Source organism: Elaeis guineensis, chromosome 7, assembly GCF_000442705.2.
Source record: "Elaeis guineensis isolate ETL-2024a chromosome 7, EG11, whole genome shotgun sequence".
NCBI classification, from domain to species: Eukaryota; Viridiplantae; Streptophyta; class Magnoliopsida; order Arecales; family Arecaceae; genus Elaeis; species Elaeis guineensis.
In genome coordinates this window covers 12,430,135-12,453,496 of record NC_025999.2, presented here as the reverse complement: position 1 = coordinate 12,453,496, position 23,362 = coordinate 12,430,135, and the positions used below count along the sequence as shown (strand labels likewise).

The following is a 23,362-nucleotide window of genomic DNA, read 5'->3' as shown; positions in this document are numbered from 1 at the left end:
ATATAAAAAAAGGCGCCCCAGTGCATGAGGCTCCTACCATTGTGGGGTTTAAAGGGTTCGATGCATGTAGCCTTACCCATGTGTGCACAGAGACTATTTCTGTGTTTCAAACCTGTGAAACCTAAATCACAATGGAGCAAGCTTACTATTATGCCCAGCAAGGTTTGCTGTACCCATCAGTATTACTGTACTGGTATCTATGCAGCCACCATACCGACATTTGGTACACCTCACAATCTCATACTACACCACATATCAACACTTTAATAGGATGGTATCAATATGGGGTCCGGTAACAAGATGGTAAACCTTGGTGCCAAGGCTCACGAAAATAAATTATAGAGATGATACAGATTATGAAGATAATATGATTATTGCCCACCAAAATAAATTACATGCCATACAATCAACCAGAGCTGGCAAATCTTTGGTCCTCAGTCCTCATCTTTGACAACTACACAACCAATTCACAAACCATGCACTATTCTCTTCTTGGAGGCATATGATGTGTAAATGTAGAGACAGAATTACCTTAGTTGATAAAATCGTCTATCTAGCTTCACATCAATAAGTTTGAGCACCACTAAAGATATTATACTATCCTAGTAGAATATAGTTTTAATATGGATTGAGGTATCACATGACAATGGTGTGCCAGACTGGTGCAGATACGGTACATGACATATCATGCCAGTACCCGGTGCTACTAAGACATTGGCACAATACGTACTGCACTACAATTCCATGCTGATCAGCACCCTAATCCATCAACATTATTGAGTGGGTCAGATGTGGGTGAACTCCCATAAAACCATTATATGGTGTGGTTATTGCATGCTTTTAAGACAATAATAGTTGAAAAGATTAACATATCGCCTTCACAAATGAAAGCAAAGATACAGAATATTTAGAAAAATACAAAAAATGGTGATGACTATGTACCGCAACATAGAAGTATTATTATCAGGGCACAACAAAGAGTATGAGCATAAGCATAATATACAAAGTCTTACTCTCAAGGTTTTAAATCCTAGTTTGGAGACCCCATATTAGTTTGGGGCCAGTTTAGAATAGTGCCATGATAGTGCTAGCGACTCTTTGGAGGTTTTGGTGTCCTGATGACTTGCTAGGGTGCCATTTTTTTTGTTTTTTTAATGAAAGTTTAAAAGGTTTTAGAGTTTGTCATAATTTAGGTTTATATATGTTTTTTGAGCTCATGATTTTGTAAAAGCTACCAATATCGATATTAGCATGAATGCTTTGAAAAATTTGAAAAATCATACCTCATACTCTTCCTCTCTTTTCCTCTATTTCATGTGGGAAGCCAATGTTGAATGGACACAAACACGTGAATCAGATTCAAACATGTATCCACATATCTGACTTGGGGAGAGGGAAAAAATGAAGAAATGGGAATACATGGGATAATAATTTTAATTAAACACCTATTAAATTAAAAGTTGTTGTTTATAAGGTCTTTCAATATACATGTTTCTTAACCTACTCACTTTTAACATCAAGAAAGAGGGCTCTACTCACTATTGGTAGGATCCAACTCTCCAAAAATTTCTAAAATCTGCAAATAAAGAACTTTATAAGTATTCAAGTACCTGTCACATATCCAGTTTGGATACATATCTGAATCCCCTTTTTGGAGTTGTATGCAAGTATCCAAGTAAAACAAGCAAACACAAGAGACAAAGCCTCGGGCTCTTTTTTCACTAAGTTCGAGCTCTAGCCCAATAGGTGGGGCTAACCCCATCACCAACACACTTAACCAATACCAACCGAAGACAAACAAGATGCCTTAGTGCATATGGACCTAGAGTCCCTAGTCATCCCAGGATCCAATCTTCGACTAATTCAATCCAGAGCATATGCTTGGATCTTATGGCCTTTTATTGTAGAGGACCCCGCCACCCCTCTTTCCTCTCCCTCCCTCCCTTCCCACCCCCTGGTCCTCTATTTTCCATTTCTTCCTTCATTCTCCCCTCACTTCTCTTCCGAACTGGATGGCAATGAGGGGTGACAAGCAGTCACAGGAAGCATTGACAGTTGCAACAAGCCAAATATGGCTCACCACTACAAATGTGTGTGGTGGTGGCCAAATCTGGCTCTCCTACAGCAGCGTGGCCAATGGAGAGCCGTTCGATCCCACACTAATAATATTCTTCTGTTCGATGAGGGATCTTGCACAATGGAGCATTATTCAATATTATTTTTCAATACTAGAGGAATAGTATGATTAACCCCATTTGATATTATTTGAATAATGAATAAGAATATTATTAATATTAGTATTTATAATCTACTGAATAAAATAATCATTTTATGATTAGCTTCATAGCATATAAATATTAATATAATATTATTATTAATAAACAAATAAAATTTATATTAACAGTTATATATTATAGTTAAATAATAACAATATTATTAACTATTAATATTATTAATTAGGATTGAATAAAATAATACTGTTTATAATATTTAAACAGCATTAATATTAGTTATTTAACATTATTTATTATTATTAATAAATAATAATATTCTTATTAGTTATTAAGTATTTATATTAAAAACATGACCAATGTTGAGATCAAAGAAAAAGTGTCCCATTTCTCTTAATTGGCCTCTCCACTTTCATGTCTAAAGTCACTTTATTACCTTTCTAGTTATTTTAGATGAAAGTCACTTTTAGGGACTACAGTAACTTCCATCCTACACTTTTTTCAGCCCAAAGCCCAAAACTGGACCAAAGTCACTTTTGGGAAGTGACTTGGTCGACTTGCTACCAACCAAACATGCCCTAACTAGCAAACAAAAGTACTATAACATATTTGGCAAGCCAAATAGTGCTAGCCAAGTCACAAGTGACCTACACTTTACTCTTTAGTGCAGAACTTCCAACTATCTACACATCAAAAGCTCATCAGTGGTTTGTCTCATCCAGTGGCAATATGCTAACTCAATCAGGAAGGCAACTTGCTGACAAAGAAAAATTAAGTGTCCTACAGCCGACCTTATGCAACTCTCACCATTTTACATTCAGGTATTCTAGATATTCTCTCTTCCTCACAATCAGCTCCTTGTTATCAGCTATGGAGTCTCTACATGTGGTGAGTCCTCTACATGCATATCACTGGACGGGAACACTGTTTCTACACGTATGACTCATACAGATCCTCATAGTTTGCTGGGAGAATAGATATTCATTCGACATTCTTCCTCTTTTACTGGGTCAAATATCCCATTGCAAATAGCTTTCTTTATAGTTTGTTTTTGTAAGTAAATTTATGAGGTCCCTTAGTTGTTCAGTCACCCTGTGTCCTCGTTCCTCTGCTTTTTAAGATTTTGCAGTAAGTTTTATCTAGATCTGCATGATGTGCAAAGTGATAAGAGAGTGTTCATAATACAATTTGCCATTTTTGTATTAATAGAGGTTTGCCTCCAAACTAACTTGAAAGCCATAGCCTCGAAGTTACAAGCATTCTTGTCAACTAAGTAAACTTGTACATCCACAGTACATCAATCAGTGCAAATTATGGCTTATGAAACATAAACCAATTGTAGATAACTTAGGATATTTGTTTTCCATTAGGTTAGCAATTAGTCCATCAATATGTTTTTTGGACAGAGAGAAAGCGAAGACCATTAATTGATTCCATTTGAACACAGGACTAAGCAATATCTCTAGAATGTTAATTTGCAAGGAAAGCAATAATCATGAACTAATATGTCATTGTTACCTCCGAAAGAAGCCTCTCCTTTTCTTGCATATGTCTCTTAAGTTCTGCTTCAATGGTGGACATGCTTCCAATAGATAAAACTTTCTCCTCTAGTGACTCAATTTCATGAGTAAGTTCATCTACTTCAGCCTTTGTTTTTCTGTAATTCAAGTTGTCATCAATATTCCTTTTTAATTGATCTTGGTTACGCAATAGCTCTTTACTCTTGTTCAATTCAGCTGAAATCTCCCGTTTCATGCTTTCACATTTCTGCAGTTGAGATTCAGCTAACGAGTGCTTTTCTTGTAAATCCTTCAACCTTTCTACTTTCTTGGAATTTAGATACCTTGCATGATGTTGGAAGAACAAAATTGCAGTTGAAATTAGGGACAAGAATATCATGGACAAAATTTCATCTCCACAAGAAGCTTACTCTTTAATCCGAGTATTGAGTGACAAAAGCATCTCAATTTCTTGTTGAAAGATCCGTTTCTTTTCTGCCTGCTCATCATATTCTAGCTCAAGTTTCAATTTCAAATCTGTGTGCTCTTGCTGTAACTTCTCTTTCTCCTTCAGTAAGGGTACAAGTGCCTCTGCTAAATGCTGGAACGTTCATAGAAATCATATCAATCGAAAGCCTTTAGCCAAATGTTAAGCATACCTTTATGTTAACATATTTCAAAGGAACATAACAAAAAAGGTGTCCCACCCCAATGCATGAGGCTCCCGCCACTGCAAGGTTTGGAGAGGATCATATTGTAGTGTTCCAATAATGGTACCAATTCACATTGTAGGGCTCATAGTACATTGTTCAATACCAAGATCAAGATCAAGACACAATTATTTGTTTTTTTTTTCATTTTTTGATTTTTTTTTAACCTTTTGATGTCAAAAATGAATATTAAGTGATTTTTCATTTTTCTACTGTACCAAGAAATATATTTTATATTTTCATGTTTAAGTGCTTTTTGGTGAGGTGTGATGCTGAAGGCCAATATTGACATCGGAATAGCAGGTTTCAAGAGAGGAGGGCAGGAACAAAAAGTTTCGCTAATTAGTGGCCAGGAAAAAAGGGTTGAGAGAAAGAAAACTCGCTAAGCTGAGCAGAATCCAACAATAAGGAGGCCAACACTAGGTGGAAGGCCACTAATCTCTCTCTCTCTCTCTCTCTCCCCCTCTCCCTCTCCCCCTCTTTCTCAGTCAAAAGACGCTTTGGGGCATGCGTGATTGCCATAAGAAATGGTTTAGGCTCAAATACCAGCCAACCAGCCGCGGCACTACTCTGCACTAGCTGATTCAGATCAGTACATGCAGTGGATACCAGTTTGAGCCGGTTTCCATGTCCAAACCTGGTACCAATACTGGAAACCCATCATAGTAAGGTTATTGTTGCCTACAAAATATTAGTACTTAAGACCTTGGATCAAAAATAAGATACTAGGATGTTTAAGGCTTTCAATTTCATCTCATAGCTATTAGAAGCCCTAAATAATCAAGAAGGAATGAAACAAGTTGGATTTTAAAATGACATAAAATCTGTTTTGTGCACATATTAGATTAAGGCATTATTATGTTGCTAAGAAAGTGTGAGAAAATAAGGTCAAAGGCATGTGAGAAAATAAGGTTAAAGGCAGCCTTTACACTATTTGAAAATGAAATAATTCTCAAACAATAAAAAGAGAATAAATAGCTGAAGTTTCTTCATAAGAATTAAAATTTTCTTCTTCAAAAGGTAGTGAAATTGTGAGAAAACACAAGACATTTTCCCATGAATACAATTTTCCCCAAATTTTTTTAGTCAAACAAACATGAAGAATATTCTTTTCTTCTCTTTTCTATCTTTCCTTCTGTTGATTACTTGATTTACTTTTCCTCTTCTTTCATTGTCCTGGGTACAAACCAAACCAAGCTTCAGAAAAATATATGCATAGGAAGAAAAAAATAAATAAATAAATCAGAAGACAATGAAGTAGAAAAAACAGAAAATTGAGGGAATAAGGGAAGAATTAAGGAATAAGGGGACAAAGGCTGAGCCATCTGCTTCCATCAATCAGAATAACTTAAATTCTCCCTTAAAAAGTTCAAAACAAGTAGAAAACACTTCCTAGAAGGACTCTCATTTCACCTATTATGGCAAGAGGGCTTCAATTAACAGCATTTTGACATGAAAAGTAACTATTAGTCAACCTAAAACTCCATAACATAAACATTGTTATAACTTTGGATTCCTGGCATTAGGTAAATACAATCCTAAGATCATTAAGACCACAAAAGAAATCTAAAAATACAATGCAACCTGAAACTTCAGCTCTTTCCTCTATCAGATTAAACAAAGCGTAACTATTAAAGAGGACTACAGAATTCTTGGCTTCTTTGATGATAATTCAATATTTGAAATGATTATAATGAATTTAATTATAATTATGGTATAATTCAGAGTATGCAGAGGTTAGTTACTTGAAGCAGGAGCATGTGTAGGAGCAGGATACTGGAAGTAAGTTTCAAAAAAAACATTCAGAACAGAGAGCATTTAGGAAGCTTGCTACAGAAGCATCTTTGCCCTCAATTTATTTTTAAGGTGTTGAGGCAGAGGATAAGAGATGTTGGGCAGTCTTCATTAGAGCAATGATGCTGGCAAGCTTGAAGATCATCTAATAGTATTGCAATGATTTAGATATGAAGTGATGGAAAGATTGGTGTATACAGGCAGGAGAACAGCATGAGTGATTAAATTCGTATAGCCAGCTACGTTTTGAATGCAAATACTGCTACATCGTGCATGAGAAGAGCAAGGAAGGTTTGAGTATGAGATCAGCTTTTGGAGTGTTTTCAGATACCTATACATACTGATTATTTATAGACCACAAGTTCAAGATCTGAGTAAAAGCAACACTATGGAAGCTATATGCTATTAGTCAGCAACAACAAGAAATAATAATCACCAATATCCCCTTGTTTTCAGTTGTACAATATCTATTTGAAAAATATTTAATTCCTTTATTGACACACAGCATAAGGTGGTGAGAACTGTGAAGAAATGATATAGCGAGCTTACAATGAAATAGAAATATCTATAATCAGTAATATCAGTGAGTACAATCATAATGCAGTTAAGCATGTAAATCTAGGCACATGTTGACTGAGCTCACTGATCTCACCCTTTCAACATTCTCTCTCTCTCTCTCTCTCTCTCTCTCTCTCTTTCAATATGAAGACAGTTATATAGTTGAGAGTCAATTAGTCCAAATAATAATTATTATTATTATACTAATAGTTAATACATTTGAACAGAAAATTCTCTGAAGATAAGATCCAAACATCAAGAAAAAAAAAAAGGGCAAGACAATAGATATTGAAAGAATTGTCTGATACCTTCCCATCGAAGTCCACTTGAGCTTTTTCCTCAGCTAGAAGAGCTAGATCCTCATCTGCTTTTTTGACTTTATGCAATATACTTGATGCTTTTAACTTCTCCTCCCTAAGAGCATGCCACCGCATCTGCATATTTGATAAATCATCACTTAGAAATCTTTGTTCTTCCCTCAGATTCTCTACCTCACTGTTCAATGAATCCCTGTTTGCAAAAACCAAAAAAAATTTATAAGTAAAAACAGAAAGTACTTGAACAAGAATTTGTTGCAAGTTGCAACAACTTTACTATGAGGATAGTGCCCTCAAATTTGCTAAAGTCAGTTTCGAGATGAAAGGATATGTACGTCAACGGCAATAGGTTTCAGGATATATGAAACTATAATTAGCAGTTATCATATTCAAATTTGTTCAATTATTATCAAGTCCAGACCACATCATTAGGAAACTACCGAACAAAATTATGATATTTTGTGATCTTATATCATTTTCGATAGTAAAGGCCAGGATTTTACACAACTAGGTGTTTCTTAGTCTAGTAAATTCAGGGGAAAAAAAACCCTAAACTCCAGGTTTGTAAAATTTTCCTTCCCTGCACCTTATATTCTTCCTTTTCTTTTTCAACTTTTATACAACCAAATGAAGTCAAAATATTTTAAAAATTAATTTAACGATAAAATAATATTTCAAAAAAATTAAAACCTTCAACTGCTGCCAGGTGATAGCTTTCAAGTTTTGGAGAACAAATTAACTTCATGAGATCGTATACATGATTAACATCTAAATAACTGCCAAGTTATTCTTATAAAGGTTCCTCTACCCATTACCCTAAATCTATAATACAAAGTGAAGAAGGTTTCTTTTAAAGAACATGATTCAGATTATAGCAAACATTAATGAAATCCCAGGTGTAAAATCAAATGATCCTGTCATGAACTATCCTGGTTACTCTTTATTTTTCTTACTTTCTCGAGAAAAGGAGTTAAGTCTTCCTGAAGATATAGTGGTCAATTGGTAGAAGGGTGGAGTAAATTAAAACCAAACACACTTGCCACATGGAAAATCAATTCAATTTTTCCCAAAATAGCCTCATTATTTATCAAGTTTTTTCAAAAAATATGTAATTAGGCTAACAAGTCAGCTAAAAATGCAATACATCTCGTAATAGTGATATATACTGGAAGCAGATGTTTGAGTGGTTTGACATGCATCAAATAATCAAAAATAACATCATGAATAGGAAATTCATGATGCAAATTAAAATGACAAGAAAGTATTAAAGAAATTTAGTAATTAGTATCAAAATGTAAAATTTGTATGTTTCAACCACAAAAAAGCTTTCTCATTCTTAGTCATAAAGATGGTGCTAGCTGTATGAACTTCATTGATTTTCATTATGCTTTTATTAAGTTGGTCATTTTCATCCATATGTGCAAAGGGGCATGAAGCAGCGGTCTACACATAATTAGGCATTAAAAGATGTGCTTGGACCCATTGTGTGTGGTCATACTGGTCTATTGGCGATAAATAATGGTTCCACTGTTCTTATAAATAAAGAGAAGAGAAGATCTGCCAGACTTTATAGGACAAAATCATTCATAGTCCCTTGTAAGTTGTAACTCTTCCTGTTCTGTTCCTTTAGTTTCTAAATCCCACTATTCTTTTTTTTAACAAACTTTTTTTTTATTTCCTTTAGGAGAAATACACCATAAAAATTCAGGCTGTTAACATGTGTCAGATCAATTTCAGCCTTTAAGGCTTTCTGATTCTTGATCCTTGTTAAAGATGTCAAACCAACGACTTTCTTTTTCTTTCTGAGGAAAAAGCCATGACATTCTCATTCTAACATATCAGTGAAGAAAACTCTCATTTCACATGGTATTCAAACATAGTACAAAAAAAGAGTCATCCTAGAAAATTTGATAAAGATAATGTATACCTAACACTACCTCTTCACAAATCTAATGGAGATCAACACGAGTTTAAAACTTATCATCAGCATCGAACTTGAAAGCAAAATTGATGGATTGAGGATGAAGCTATCCAGAGCTCATTGGGAGCTTCCATGGACTCTGAAAACTGAAACTGAAGTTCTTAAGTCTTATTGTTGAGTTATTAAATAGCCCCGAGTAATTTTTAATTATTTTCTTATCATTATCTGTTTTTCATTTAGTCACTTAGGTCTGAGTGCCAGGCAAGCCTTCTTTTAGTTTAATGATACTGGGCTAGCAAGTCATCTCACATGGCACTTGCTTGAGTGGCAACTTAATTGTATTTTAAGATTCTTGTCTCCAAGCCACAGTACTTGGCCATTAATGGTTACTTGGGAATGAAAGGCAGGCTGCAATCAGTTTTAAGGGGTATGTTTGTCATAAGTCACTTCTAGGTTATCTATAAATAGTGGCACCCCCCTGCAAAAAAAGGAAAAAAAAAAAAAAGGGATCATGTAAGGTGGTTGAATGAAATCAGATTTCTCCATGAATATTTCTTTCATACGATGCAAAATGGGTGTGAGGCCCTCCGATGTGATTCCGGGTTTTTATCACTTGTTCCTCTCCACTCCTGTTTCTGTCATCCATTTATATTTTGTTTTAACCTATTTCACCATCTTTGCTACAGAAATTCTAAAAAGCCTAACTACTAAATCCCCAGTCCTATAGCTACCTATTCTACCTCGAATTCTAAACCATTTCTTTCCCTTTTCTACCATCTCAGCCCCTAAACTTTCTCTCCATCCAAATCCCACATAAAACCTAGATTTTAGGGGCTGTTGTGATTCCTCACAGCAGCAAGCCTGTTTAAGCCTTTATTGATTTTTTGGTTCTTCAATACAAGATTGCTAAAAGCTCCCTAAATCGCTAATAAGGAGGTTTTTGTACTCCACTACTGATCGGGTTTGGAGATGCTTCTTACACTTGCAAGGCCTACCAGGGGACAAACAGCCCTCATCTCATAGTTTCCTTCTTGAATAGTATTTATATATTGATTTCTCTATCAGCAGAACAGTGGTTTATTTGCTTAAATAATCTCAATCAGATCTCATCTTTAATCTTTTAAGCATCATTTTATGACATGAAGAATTAAGTTGCATTTCATATTAGAACCTTCAAGTGGAAGGACATTGAAAGTTATTTATTTTCAGTTTTTACTATCTATATTTCATTGTTTCTGCATGGCATCATTTTAAGCAGCACAAAGAGTCTAATCCCTTTTGGTCGTCCTACATCAACATCCTTCTTTCGATGCTGCTAAACCAACATGACGATGAAAAACACTCCTTAATTGTAAAAGGAGAAGTTTCCATAAAATTATAATTCTTGGGTTCTCAAATAAATACCTTCTCTATGTTGAAATTCTCACATCTTAACTTGCACTCAGGGAATTGCCTCTCCCTCAAATACTCATGCTCATTGCATCAGACATCTACTTGTAGCTTGTCTACATAAAATTGGTTTTAAGGATCAAGGTGTTATCCAAAACAAACGTTTAATCATCAATGACTGGCTAAGATCTGAGCATTAACACTTCACGACAATCCAAGTTAAGCTATCTTTGAAACAAGAGATCATAAATGAAAATCTAAAGCCAGCTGCAAGTTAGGGAGAAATTTAACTTGGTTCTGTAGGTTAAGTTCATGCAAGCAAGCAGAAACCTTCCAAGTTTTTCCTAGATTTGAGAAAAGAACTGCATTGATTTAGGAGGCCAAATTGACAATTTCAAAGATTAAAGCTCATCAGAATTATATGCTAAACAATTCAGTTGTTTGCAAATGGCTTGCAAATAAATCATGGAATTTGTGAGATTTGCAACTATGTCAACATTACAAAAAATGTGAAAAAAAAAAAAAAAAACTGCTTCTTTTTTCTTTTTTTTTTTGGGTTGCGGGGGGGGGGGAGTGGCAGATCTACCATTACCAATGTTCGTGGCTGAAGCCTTACCTGATCAAGAATTGATAACAGGTAAGTGGAGGACCCGGTTTTGGCACTTGAGCTACTAAGTCTTTAACAAGGAAGAAGTGAGAGAAGAGTATTTTGTACTTTATGGTTCTCACTGGACAATACTTTCCATCATCTTCTCTGTTCTTAAATTCCCACCATCATCTCCATTCATTCCTCCTTTACCACTACCAAGACTCATTACCTTAAAGTTTAATCATGATACGAAATTATGACAATTGCAGTGAATAAGTATTTATCAAAATTAACTTTTATGCCCCAGAATTCTCTCATACCTCAAAAATAACCCTGGCTTTCTAAAAACTTGCAAGCTTGAGTTTTATCTTAATAAAATGCTGTTCAAAGAATAAATGCCTCCACCACCATCATTTGTCTCACAACACCCACCCATACACACACACAAAAAAAAAGGGGAAAAAACATACATCAACAAATCACTCCTAGCCCTAGGTCAGATTCAGCCAATACTATGATCGTTGTTTTGGATCAGTTCCAGGACAAGCTGAAATTTTGGCATCAGGGTTCAACTTAAGACCATGATAAAGCATGGCCTCTCACGGTCAATCCATTGTAATGAAGACCAAAGAGACAAAGCATGAAGAATGTTGTCATAGGACTCCTAAGATTCTTAGCCCTGTAATTCATAGGAAAGGAAACTATAGTTCCTTGAGGTAATAACAGTGAAGCACAATTCAGATTCCTGTCTTAAAACTTCACACCACAACCTTCCTTTTATCCTAGCTGATTGTTTGTATTCGACCTCCTTTACTTTCTCTCCTTTCCTTAACTAGTTCCTCACTTTATACGTTGTTTTTGAAATGTTGTGGAATGAGAGCTGCACTCTCCTATTTGTAAATGGTCTATAAGCATGATGTGCACAGACACAAACAAAAAAAGAAATGAATCAAACATCATATCAAGCTCTTGGTGAGGTCCTACAATCATTTTTATGTCCAGATCCAGATGCAGATCACAAACCATATCATATGATGATCCATATATACATCTAAGATCTAACAGTAAACTGTCAAATACAGATTTTGGTCAAAACTCAGGTATCCAGAATCCACCCATCACACTCTTCATAGTTAGGAAAAGCATACCAGTACACATTTGATCAAGTGTAAAGAGAATCCACAAAGACAATTATTTTCTGCTCTCATCCGCATATAAAGATAAGCATAAGCATCTTTAGGTTATTAACTAATGTACTGCACAAACATATTGTATCTTGGAAAGGAATGTTTTGTGTAAATGTTAAGAGAGAGTAGGTTATGATACCTCTTGCTCTGCAAAGCATTCAGCTGTAACTGAATTTCCTCAACAGATTTAACACCTTGCCCTCGAGAATCGAGCTTGTACTCCAATTCTTCAATCTGCGGTTTCAAATTATCCATTTCCTGCAAAAGTCTATCAACAGTTTCCACTGGCTGTGCTAAAACTTCCACAGAATCCTTCTCTGCCTTCACATGAGCCAGAACCCCAACAAGCTGCAGTTGAGCACCATAAATAGCTGATATAATAAACAATTATTTGTGGTACATATTTTGATGTTCTATATTAAGAAGCATTATCAACAGACCAATTTAACATGACAAATAAAGATGGCATATAAAATTATAGATCACAAGGTGAACATTGACAAACAGAAAAATATCAGATCATCAGTTCAAAATAATGTGTTTAATATTGTCGAGCAGCTAAACAGGAAAAACAAAAAAAATTGTTCAATGGCTATGATAGCTTAGTTTTACATCGAGGTGGAGGCACGCACTGCAGGCCTGCATCCCAGACTCATCTATCAAAATTGCCATGTTAGAGTGACCCACTGAACCCAGTTTATCCTGTTCTTTTAGGTCCCATGAGACAAACTTTAAAAATGGAAATTTCAGGATTTTTTGTTTTCTAAATGCCCTATTCAAGGTTTGAAATTTCAAGCAACAGAGGTGTGCCTGTCACTTCTTGGCACGGTATTGATTGTACGCCCCCATATCACCACATTTGTTATCAAATGTCTCCATACACGCTACAATATGGTCACAATGAGCACCATACTGTGGTAGACTCATTTTTTCAACCCTCAGGCCTATCCATGCATGTGCGCCACTTAATGTTGGATCTCTAACTCTCGGACTGGCTGAGTTCTCAGTCCAGGCACTCTCTCTCTGTCTATCTATCTATGTGATGGCCTTAGGTGCTCAAAAGGTGAAAATTGTCGCAATCACCTCCCTATTTCTCTCTCTAGGATGTGAGATGGCTTGAGAGACTGAATGCCATCTCTCTCATTTATGTGTGCGTATGCACAGGCCTGAGGTAATAACAGTGAAGCACCATCTCTGGCTTAGGGTCAAAGATAATGAGACTTAGTGCAGTACTGCAAGTTTAATGACATGTTCAGCCACAACTCACAAATTCTATCCCAAGTGTGCAATCATTTTTAATTTTCACAATTTATTCAAAATTATTTAATATTAAAGAAATGGCTAAACTTGAGGTTTAGAAATTCTAGACCTCAAGTTGACAATCTGGAAAGACCCTCTTGGACAAGAGTTCCCCAAAAAGCATCTGCATATGGTTCAAGCTTATAAATTATTAAACCAAATTCAAAATTAAATTAATTAATTACCAAATAAAGGGAATACCATGGCAATTTCTTGGGTTTTAATACTAAAAAATTGATCTGATGATTAAGGCTTTTAGTAGTAACAAAACTGTAGAATATTCAACAACTTGAATGTGTGCTTCTGATATGAGTTCAATAATATGGTTCATGACATGATGTTTTAATAACCTTTTTTGATGTCATTACTCATTAGTTTTGGTTTTTTATCCCAGTATTGAATTTTTCATGTCATCCATGTTGACTGTTCTCTTTATTTTCAATTTCATAGGATTGTTGCCTCACTAAAAGATTTAACACGCTATTTTTATTTGTAGCTGCACCATATAATCTTTATTTCCATTTTGCAGTTGAGACCTATAGGCAATTTTGGAAGTAATTAGGTCAGCTTCCTTCTCATCTTTCTTCTGTAAATTAGAGATTGCATGCATGATTGATCCCCTCCGAATTAATTGAGTAATTAAATGTGAATGCAAGCATCTTCTTTTTTTTCACTCTTTTAACTTCTTTTTATATTCAGTAAATATAGCGACATTTGTCATTTTTATATATATCTGCTATTTGTTATGATGCATGATTTTATAGATTTGGTGTAATGACTTCAGTATAAAGTGATAATTGATGCTTAATAATAGTGTAAATAATTTTCTAAAAAAAGTTAAAAGTCTTTAATGTAGGCATACATATATCACAACAAATTACATAAATAGAGATTTCATTTTAATCCATTAGTCCAATTATAAGAAATTAAATTATGAAAAAATGAACTTGGTAAATTGACATAAACTAATAGGTTTTGATAGTGTAACATTAAGTTCAATAATTATTCATTTAGTAATAATAGTGCCCCAGTGTGAAGTTCCTGGTTCTGTCCATGTATATGTTAGGAAAAAGTATGCAATCATATAATTTGAAAGTTCAGTCATATAATATTCAGTCTTAGGAGACAACTCTACAAGGACAAGTCTGTGAAAGATTTTCTCAGTATCCAAGCAATATACCTTCTAACCGCATGGAGGATCAAAACTATACTTAGAAAAAAGCCAATATCAATGAGCATTCACTCCAGATGGTTTTTCCAAGATTCCATCATGGAATGAAAAACATATATTTCAATTGTAAAGCATGTAGCTCAAACCAATTACATTACAAGATAAAAGTTGCAATTAGGAAAAGAGAAAGAAAACAATGAACATGCCTAGTAACTTCAGTACATCTAGCACTGTGTACTCCAGAGATCTAGAGCACCCTGATTTTCACAACAACATCCATTTGGGACTGGAGAGTGACTTTATGATACTTTGTACGCAGGAACACCTAGAAAGCAGCTTATAACAATAAACAGCACCAAATGATTAAGAAGCCACTCACCTGCTTCTAAATCTGAAGAAAAGCAAGATAAAGAAAGAGATAGAAATATTGATGGTACAAAGTTGATATATAGTTGGACTTCATGGAATAAATTAGTGAAAACAATGAGTAGAGTTTGCTAAGAGGAAGTAACAATAATCATGAATTGGATAACAATTGTGAAAGATAGATATTGGAGCAAGCTGACCCCTTAGATTATTTCAGATACTTAAACATTGACAAGTCAATTTGACCTAACTTGTTATCATGTTTTATAGATAAAAGACTTGATATAGTAGATGTATTTAATGCATAGAAACTAGAAAAACTGAGGATTGGGATAAATGTTACATCATCAAATGCCTGAGTTTTCTGTTTGAGGTCTTCCATTAGTTCTTCCAAACTTTTTTCTGCTAAAGGTATGGTTTCCTTTCCAAGTTTAATATATTCCTCATAAATCATGCGGAGCTTGTCCAACTGCTGGAAATGTGCATCAGCATTTGAAGACTCAATGGCAAGTAATTTCATATGCTCTGCAGAACTTGCACTTTTCACTCTTTGCTGAGATGCAGAAGAGATAAATGCATCAATAAAACTATTGAAAAAACAAATGGCAAGCACAGAAAAGAAAAAACAGGGGCCATGCACAATTAACTCAAGAGGCTTGCCAGATATATCCTGGAAAGAACTGACCTTCTTAACAAACTCATCCTCTTCTTCAGGGGAGAAAGGGCGCTCACAACAAGGACATATATGATGTGCACGTGCAACTCTTTCAAATGGATCAAACATCTGCCTCATTCCATCTGCAATGTTGTATTTGCTGCACCAGTTGTTCCAGTGAAGTGTTCAGCACTTGCATGATAAACTGAAGCAAAAAATTAGCTGCCTTGAATAATAGGTAAGATGTTTAAAAAAAAATGGATCAGAAACCTTTTCTGTACATCTCTTTTCTCCAAAGCCTCTAAAAGAACTTGAGGAAATGATTCAATGTCAGAAGACATCAGTATCAAAGAATGAAATTTGGACTCAAGAAATCTTCTCTTTGCTGCACAAGAGAAAGAACAGTGACATATGCAGTGGTTGCCAGCAAAAACAAGCAAGGGCAAGAATTTTAAACGGCAGCATATAAAATATCAATGCATTAGTCAGCATATACACACATACAACAAATATCAACAAATGATAAATGGAGCAAGAAGCACCAAGAATATATTGTGAACCTAGGGCTTCAATCATACATAGTCTCAATCCCCCAAATCCCAGTGGGACACCATGCGAGACATTAAGATTGGATACCATCTCGAGTGTTGGTACAAGACTATGCTGCCATTGTCCCAGCATCCTAATCAATACGTCTTGGGACATCTCTTGTCACAAGTGTTGGGACGAGATGGGATGGGGCGCAACCACAGCAAATCTCATTCTATGAGAAAACCAAGACAGCCCTATTCCATGGGATTTAAAACCTTGTCACATATATACATTGTGATACCCAAATCCGGCTTAGCCGTTTAACTTAGGCCCAAAGAGGGGGGGAGCCAGCACGTGCGTGCACGTATTGGAAAATACGATGGGAAGGAACTCACTCCTGAAGGAGTTTTCTTCCTTCTCTACTTCTCCAACCGAAGGAATCTCTATTCGACAGGGATTCAAGTTGTTTCTAATCTCTATTCCTTCCATTAACCTCTATTTAAGGGCTCAAGCAATCTTTTGAAATCAATCACCAGCATTTGCTTTTCTTGTTCCCTATTTTTCTCTGGAAACTGTGGATTTGATTCACGATGCTCACCAGAAGACCATCACCAAGGCTTGTCAGGATCATAGTTGAGTAATCTAGTCTCTTTCCTTTTCTTTTCTTGCTTGAGATTCCTTCACTACCTAGGATTTAGCCGGAACAAAGCATTTAAGGAAACCTCTATTTTCCTCTCTCTTCCCTACTTCTCTCTCTAGATTCTCTCTCTACTTTTTCTCTTTACGAATTTCTCCCTCTAGATTGTCTCTCTCCATCGTGCCTATTGTCTTCCTCCATTGTGTTTACATCTTGGGATTGGTGAATTTAGAGGATCCATCTTCTAGGGTTTCTTAGAATAATCCTAGCCAATTTTATTTTGGGAAATCTCATTAGTGAGGCACCCTTAATTTCCAATTCAATCCTATGTGGGTTCCAATTTGGAGTTTTTTTTTTATTAGTTACAAATTAAAATTAATGCACGAATATATATTTTTGAATAATAGGTTCTAAAGGACCCTCTCATGATTTATTAAGTTTGTCCGCTCATTATTTTTGTAGAAGTAAGTAATAAACCATCTTTTCGAGATATTTTTATAATTTATTTTAAAAAAAAATAATTAGTCTTTGATTTATGTGAGATTTATGAAACTATATTTGAACAAAAAGTGATTTGCAAATATTGACATTTTTGAAAAATTATGATTTATTGATTTGTTACAAAATATGCATATGTTGACCAGAATTATCACACATATGTTATCTTGCAAAAGTATTTTTGTGTGCATCGAATTTGAGTTCTCGGCTTATGTTTCTCTGAACCCTGCCAATGGAGGTTATGCATTGGTTCTCTGGATCCTACCAATGAAGGTTATGCATTGATTTTCCGAATCCTACCAATAGGGGTTATATATTGGTTCTTTGGATACTGCCAATAGGGATTATGTATTGGCACTTTGATTATGATTAAGCTCATTATTTCTGTTATGAGCCTGTCATAGGATATAAATATAGTCATAGTTAAAGATTGTTGAATTACATGTTATTTGATTCGAATCGGATTTATGACTATATATGCATATAAATATTTGAAAGTATTTGATTTACATAATTTAGCATGGAATATGTTCTAATGCTTATTTGTGACAATTATTTTTGAACATTAAATCTTATGATAATATCTAAAATGTCTAGTTAAAGATATTCATTACTTACTGAGCTATCGAGCTCATCAACTCTTTATTTTTAGATTCTGATACTTAGTTACAGATGTGGGTGTTACTTGGGATTGAGACTGGAAGCGAGATTTGGCATTATCAATATTGTTGAACTTAGATTTATTATTGTTATGTTAAATTTTTAGTGAAGATTTATTTGATGTAAGGCTTTTAAGTTTGGATATCCTTTGGATTGGTTAACAAATTGAATGTCGACTTTTAATGATTTAAATTAATTCCACTGTGATACATTGATATCTATTTAGAATGCCTTGATGCTTGTGGAGAGAATTTTTCATGAGTATGCAGTGGTTGCCATGACCGGATGACCCTTGGCTCATGATCTCGGATCAGAGGCATGACATACATACATCAAACCTCTCTAAGTAGACATTAAACTTAAAGATTGAATTACTAACATGGAAACAAATAATTTAAAATAGATAATACTGGCAGGTTATGAGGTACATGAGAAAACATTGAGCAAGGCAAGTAGACTTAAATTCATCTCAAGATTTTAAATTCTATGGGATGAAGGTATCCCGATTTCTCCATGGAATGAGATGCCCCACTGTCCAATCTCATCTCAATAGTAGCCCCACTCATTCATCCAATAGATATCCACTATCTCTCTCTCCTTTTTCTTTCCTTTCTTTATTTCTTTTTTCTTTTTTTATTTCTTTCCTTCTTTTCTTTCTTTTTTTCTATCTTCCTTTCTTTCCTTTCCTTCTCTTTCTTTTCTTATCCCTTTCTTTTTTTCATTTTTCTTCTGCTTTCATCATTTCTTTTTCTTAATCTTTCCTTCCTTTCCTTCTTTTCTCTTTCTTTTTCTCTCCCCACGTGGATGGGTTTCGAAGACCCGAACTCATCCCAATCCCCTTTTTTCATAGGAATGGGACAAGACGGCCAGGAAGCCCCCCATCCCACTAAGGCATAAAGTCTTAATTCATCTTGTGAAAGGTTATCAAAATTAAAAGCAATAATTTTCAAATAGAGACGTGATCATGGTTCATCGAATCAGCCCGAACCGGATAGTTCAGGACATGCCGAACCGTATCGACGGCTAACTGATGCAGTTCATGCGTGCGATTCGGAATGCCGGCAAAAACGAAGCAAGGGAGAAAGAAAGAGAGGAAGAGAGAAAGGAGGGGAGGGAAAGAGAGGGGAAGGCCGGCGGTGGTCCGTCAAGGCCGTTGGATGTCCGCCAAGACTCCAGGTCTTGGTGGTCCTCCACAAGAGACTAAGAAGAGATTAAGGAGAAGAGAGGGGAGAGGAGAGGGGAAGGCGGCAGGGAGGCAGCCAAAGGACCGTAGGGGGGAGGGATTTGGGCTGCTCGATGGCCCTCCAACGGCCTCCGTAGCCCTCCGACGGCCTCCACAACCCTCCAATAGCCACCGCAGGCGTCTCCAGTAGCCATCCGTTCCTTTCCTCCCTCTGCCTCCCTCCCCCTCTCTTTTTCTCTCTTGTCCTCCCCAATTCAGCCCTCGTTTCCATGTTGGTTCTAGTCCAGTACGGAGGCATACCGGTTTATACTACCGGCCGACCGGCACGGGATCCAGTTACGAGTCAGAGATCCTTGGACGTGATGACATGCATAATAGCAACAATGAAAAGTATTGCCATCCAGCTTGTAAATTTTCTTGCTGCATTGTACCCATACCAATGACTTATAGCAATGCTCTTTCAACAAGGTTGCGGGATCATGGTTCCCAGGAAATATAGCCCAAGGTTACCTACAAATAAATAAATGGAAGTTTACTAAATCTGACTTTTGTTTTTTTGACCCTTCAACACCATGCAAACACCTCTTGCTAAGTGTCCTTAGGTATCTGCTACAAATAACCAAAACAAATACTAATTGTTCTCACTTTGGTAACTTGCTGCAACTTCTTTGCATCATCAAATGTACTCATATTCATAAAAAACATTATTTGTCTTGACCAAGGTCTACAAAACTAGTATCAAGAACCATACCAATATAGTACTGTCGATACAATATGATTTATGTCTATATCGAGACAGGCTCTCAAAACTTTTTTCAAACTCCTAACCTTGGTACCACCCAAAATCAGACAGTACGGGTCGGTAATGGGTAGTAGAAGGCAGCTCAACTCGATTTCAACAGGTAAGGAACAATTAAGCTAATCTACTGAATCAAATCTTGACACCATATTATACCATACGATTGATACAGGACAATACAAGTAGATACAACAAAACGTGGTCTTGACATTTGCACTTCCACTTGAGTTTTGAAGGAATGTTGTCATCACATAACACAGGAGCACCTCTCCAGAACACCCTAGTTTTCTTCTTTATGAAGACACATTGGAGTATTGGACTAATCTCAATGTTTCAATGCCATCAACTTTGACCAAAGCCTTGTTTTCAATTTTATACTCTCTAAACGGGTGTTCCATATAAGATGTTTTGATTCTACTAATTTTTTTTAAGTTTCTATCTCCTGATGTTTTCCTGCAAAATGCTCCAATATCCAACCTTGTTGTGATCTTACCAATTGGCATTACATAAATCAAAAGTACAATATGGAATCTTTAGCACAAGTATGTCTAGTGTATATCCAAAAAGTGCTATAGGTCAATCTTGTAAATCCATAACAAACATAACCTTCAATTCCTGACCACAGATGTGGAATTTAGACACAGTTTTCTTGATCCTCGTACAGCGAGTAAATATCACATTATGACATTCACCAAACTAACCATTTTTCTGGATGAAGCAAACTCCAAGTTTGATCTTGATACTTGGTATTATATAGCCCAACTATTTTCTACAGAGTATTGCCATTTTTTATAATCATTGTTCCATGAACTATTCCTGCAAGTTTGTAGCATGGCTAACATGTTTAACTTCACTAAGGTTGGTTCGTATCTCGCATTTCGTATTGTAAATTAGCATCAAATATTTTCCAATCATATAGTATCTTATTATCAAAATCTCATGAAATAAATAGGCTTGCAAACCTAAACTGCTTTGTTATGACTCAAATAACTTATTTAGTCCCTTAACCAACAGGCCTTACCCATTCATAACTTTTGGCTTTAAGAGTCAAGATACTAGGTCTCAACTAACATATAACCCTTCATGAGTTGGTGTTAAATTTCTAAACTTTAGAAAGTGAAGGGCTTGCAATGAAACATAAAGAAACTAATTGAACTGAAACATGCACCACACTGAAAACATAGCTTAAGCTCATGTTATGCATTTGAGATCCTTTAGACTTGGAAAGAGATTAGACCAACAAGTGAAGGCAAGGTTTCATATAAGAAACTTCTTTCACCTTACAGGAACAAGTTTATAGGCCAAAGAGCCCAATCAAAAAAATCATCCATGTCATCATGGATTCAAAAATCACCAAAACAGGATGGTACGATACAACCAATACTGCACCATTCCAGCATGAAACTGGCTCCGATACAGGTGTTAAGATGCTAAGACAACCATACCATCAAGGACTCAAGTCTCGACAAAGCTTCCTACAACACATCAGGATGGGGTACCATCTCAAATGTCAGGACAAAACCATCCCACCATTATCTCACATTCCGATCGGCATGTATTGGGACATCCGCTATCCCAAGTATCTGGACAAGGCGAGTTGGCAATATATCCTATTTCACGGGAAGACTAAGACAATCCCATCCTACGAGATTTAAAACATTGATATCGATACATACTGGCTGTACCAGTCTATACCAATCCATACAAGTGCGAACTTGCAATACCATACTAACCTTACCTATCGGTAGTGATAGGTTTTCAACTTTTTGGAAGCTATCAACTTCAATACGGCCGATACCAATACCGTATCAATCTTGAAACATTTCTATGGAAAAACAATTTAGGATTCGATTCCCATATTTACACCCTTGTCATTATTTTCACTCAACATACAGTTCAACACTAGCATCTCAGACTTTGGGTTCTCTTTTTTTTTTTTAATTTTATTTTTTTTAATTTACCATAGTCACAGGATTGAAAGATATCAATGATGCATCTTCCCTAGGACCAGCATTCACCGAACCGTCCCAAATTGGATGGTTCTGACCATGCCAAACCCCGTCAACAGGATATCAGTCTGGTTCCAGCGTACAAAATGGCATAGCAACCATCTCAGAGGGAAGAAAAAGAAAGAGAGGAAGAGAGAGAGAGGGAGAGACGAGAGGGAGAGGAAGAGAGGCCATTGAAGGCCATCCAAACTCTTGCCAAGCTCGGTAAGGGCAGAGAGAGGGAAGGAGAGAGAAGAGAAGATGCTTATTGGGTCATCGGAGGCTCTCAAGGCCTCCGGATGGACAGCGATACTACCGCGACCTCTCCGACGGCCGACGAGCCAGTGCTGAAGGCAACCAAGGGAAACCGAGGTCGGAAGAGGGCCTCAACCCTCCTCCAGTTCCAAACAGGGGTTCACCCATGTTTTTTTTTTTTTTGCCTTTTATCGAGCGAACCAAAGGCGAACCCCTTGTTTCGAACTAGAGGAGGGTGGAGGCCCTCCTTCGACCTTAGCTGCCCTCGGCACTGGCTAGCTGCCATCGGAGAGGTCATGACAACGTCGCCGTCTATCCGGAGGCCTCCGAGGGCTTCCGATGATCTGATAAGCATCTCCCTCTCTCTCCTTCCCTTCCTCCACCCTTCCGAGCTTAGCAAGAGCTTGGATGGCCTCCGGCATCTTTCTCTCCCCCTCTCTCTCGTCTCCCTTTCCTCTTCTTTGCTCTGTCGGTTCGGCCAAACACAAACCGATATGGATCCATACCGAACCGTACCGTCGGTCGGTCGGCACAGGATCAAATTCGATTCTGTGGTCCTTACCTAGAACTATCGATTATGAATCCATTCCTCAATTGCGATACTAATTTAATAACTATTGGAATTTGTCCTTCCTATTTTTCTTTGGTACCATCATTCACTCTTAAAACACCTCAAGGCATACATTCAGTGTTCTCCATCTCTAAGGCATAAATTATAAGTGAAAGAGATAAACAAAAAAAAAATTCCTACCAAAGTTCTTTTGAAAATTTTTGTGCTTGCAATACAGAAATTGAACAATGAAAAAATGTTAGTCAGTCAGATTTGTAGAATTTTTTTGGCATTCATGTGACCAATTTCATATAAAGATCAGTATAAACCAATAGTTTAACTTGCTTTTTTGCCTCAAGATCAGGCTTAGTGTAACTAAAAATTGCAACCAGCTTCAGAGATTATTCCTAGTGGTTAACCAGCCCCATGAAATTAAATAATTAACCCAAAAATAAGCCATGGCGAAATTAAATGGAAGAAAAACTTTATCTGATTTGTGAATATGCATGTAAAATATGGATACTACAATTCCATTATTGTGGAAAAAAATATCGGGGATAAACAAATAAAGACAT

General features: G+C 36.2%; 1 protein-coding gene across 4 annotated transcripts in view; it reads right to left on the bottom strand.

The window, feature by feature from the left end:
• Positions 1-23,362, bottom strand: part of LOC105049145 (DNA repair protein RAD50) — a 51,765-nt gene that overhangs the window by 6,052 nt on the left and 22,351 nt on the right. For 3 of the 4 annotated variants that reach the window (XM_010928713.4, XM_019852022.3, XM_029265722.2), the window contains 7 exons: positions 15,957-16,071; positions 15,717-15,846; positions 15,375-15,584; positions 12,335-12,543; positions 7,101-7,302; positions 4,162-4,331; positions 3,750-4,074 (listed from right to left, as the gene is read on the bottom strand). In XM_010928713.4, coding sequence (XP_010927015.1) covers positions 3,750-4,074; positions 4,162-4,331; positions 7,101-7,302; positions 12,335-12,543; positions 15,375-15,584; positions 15,717-15,846; positions 15,957-16,071 — 1,361 coding nt within the window. The remainder of the gene's footprint in view (positions 1-3,749; positions 4,075-4,161; positions 4,332-7,100; positions 7,303-12,334; positions 12,544-15,374; positions 15,585-15,716; positions 15,847-15,956; positions 16,072-23,362) is intronic. The other variant, XM_073260723.1, reaches the window with a different exon arrangement.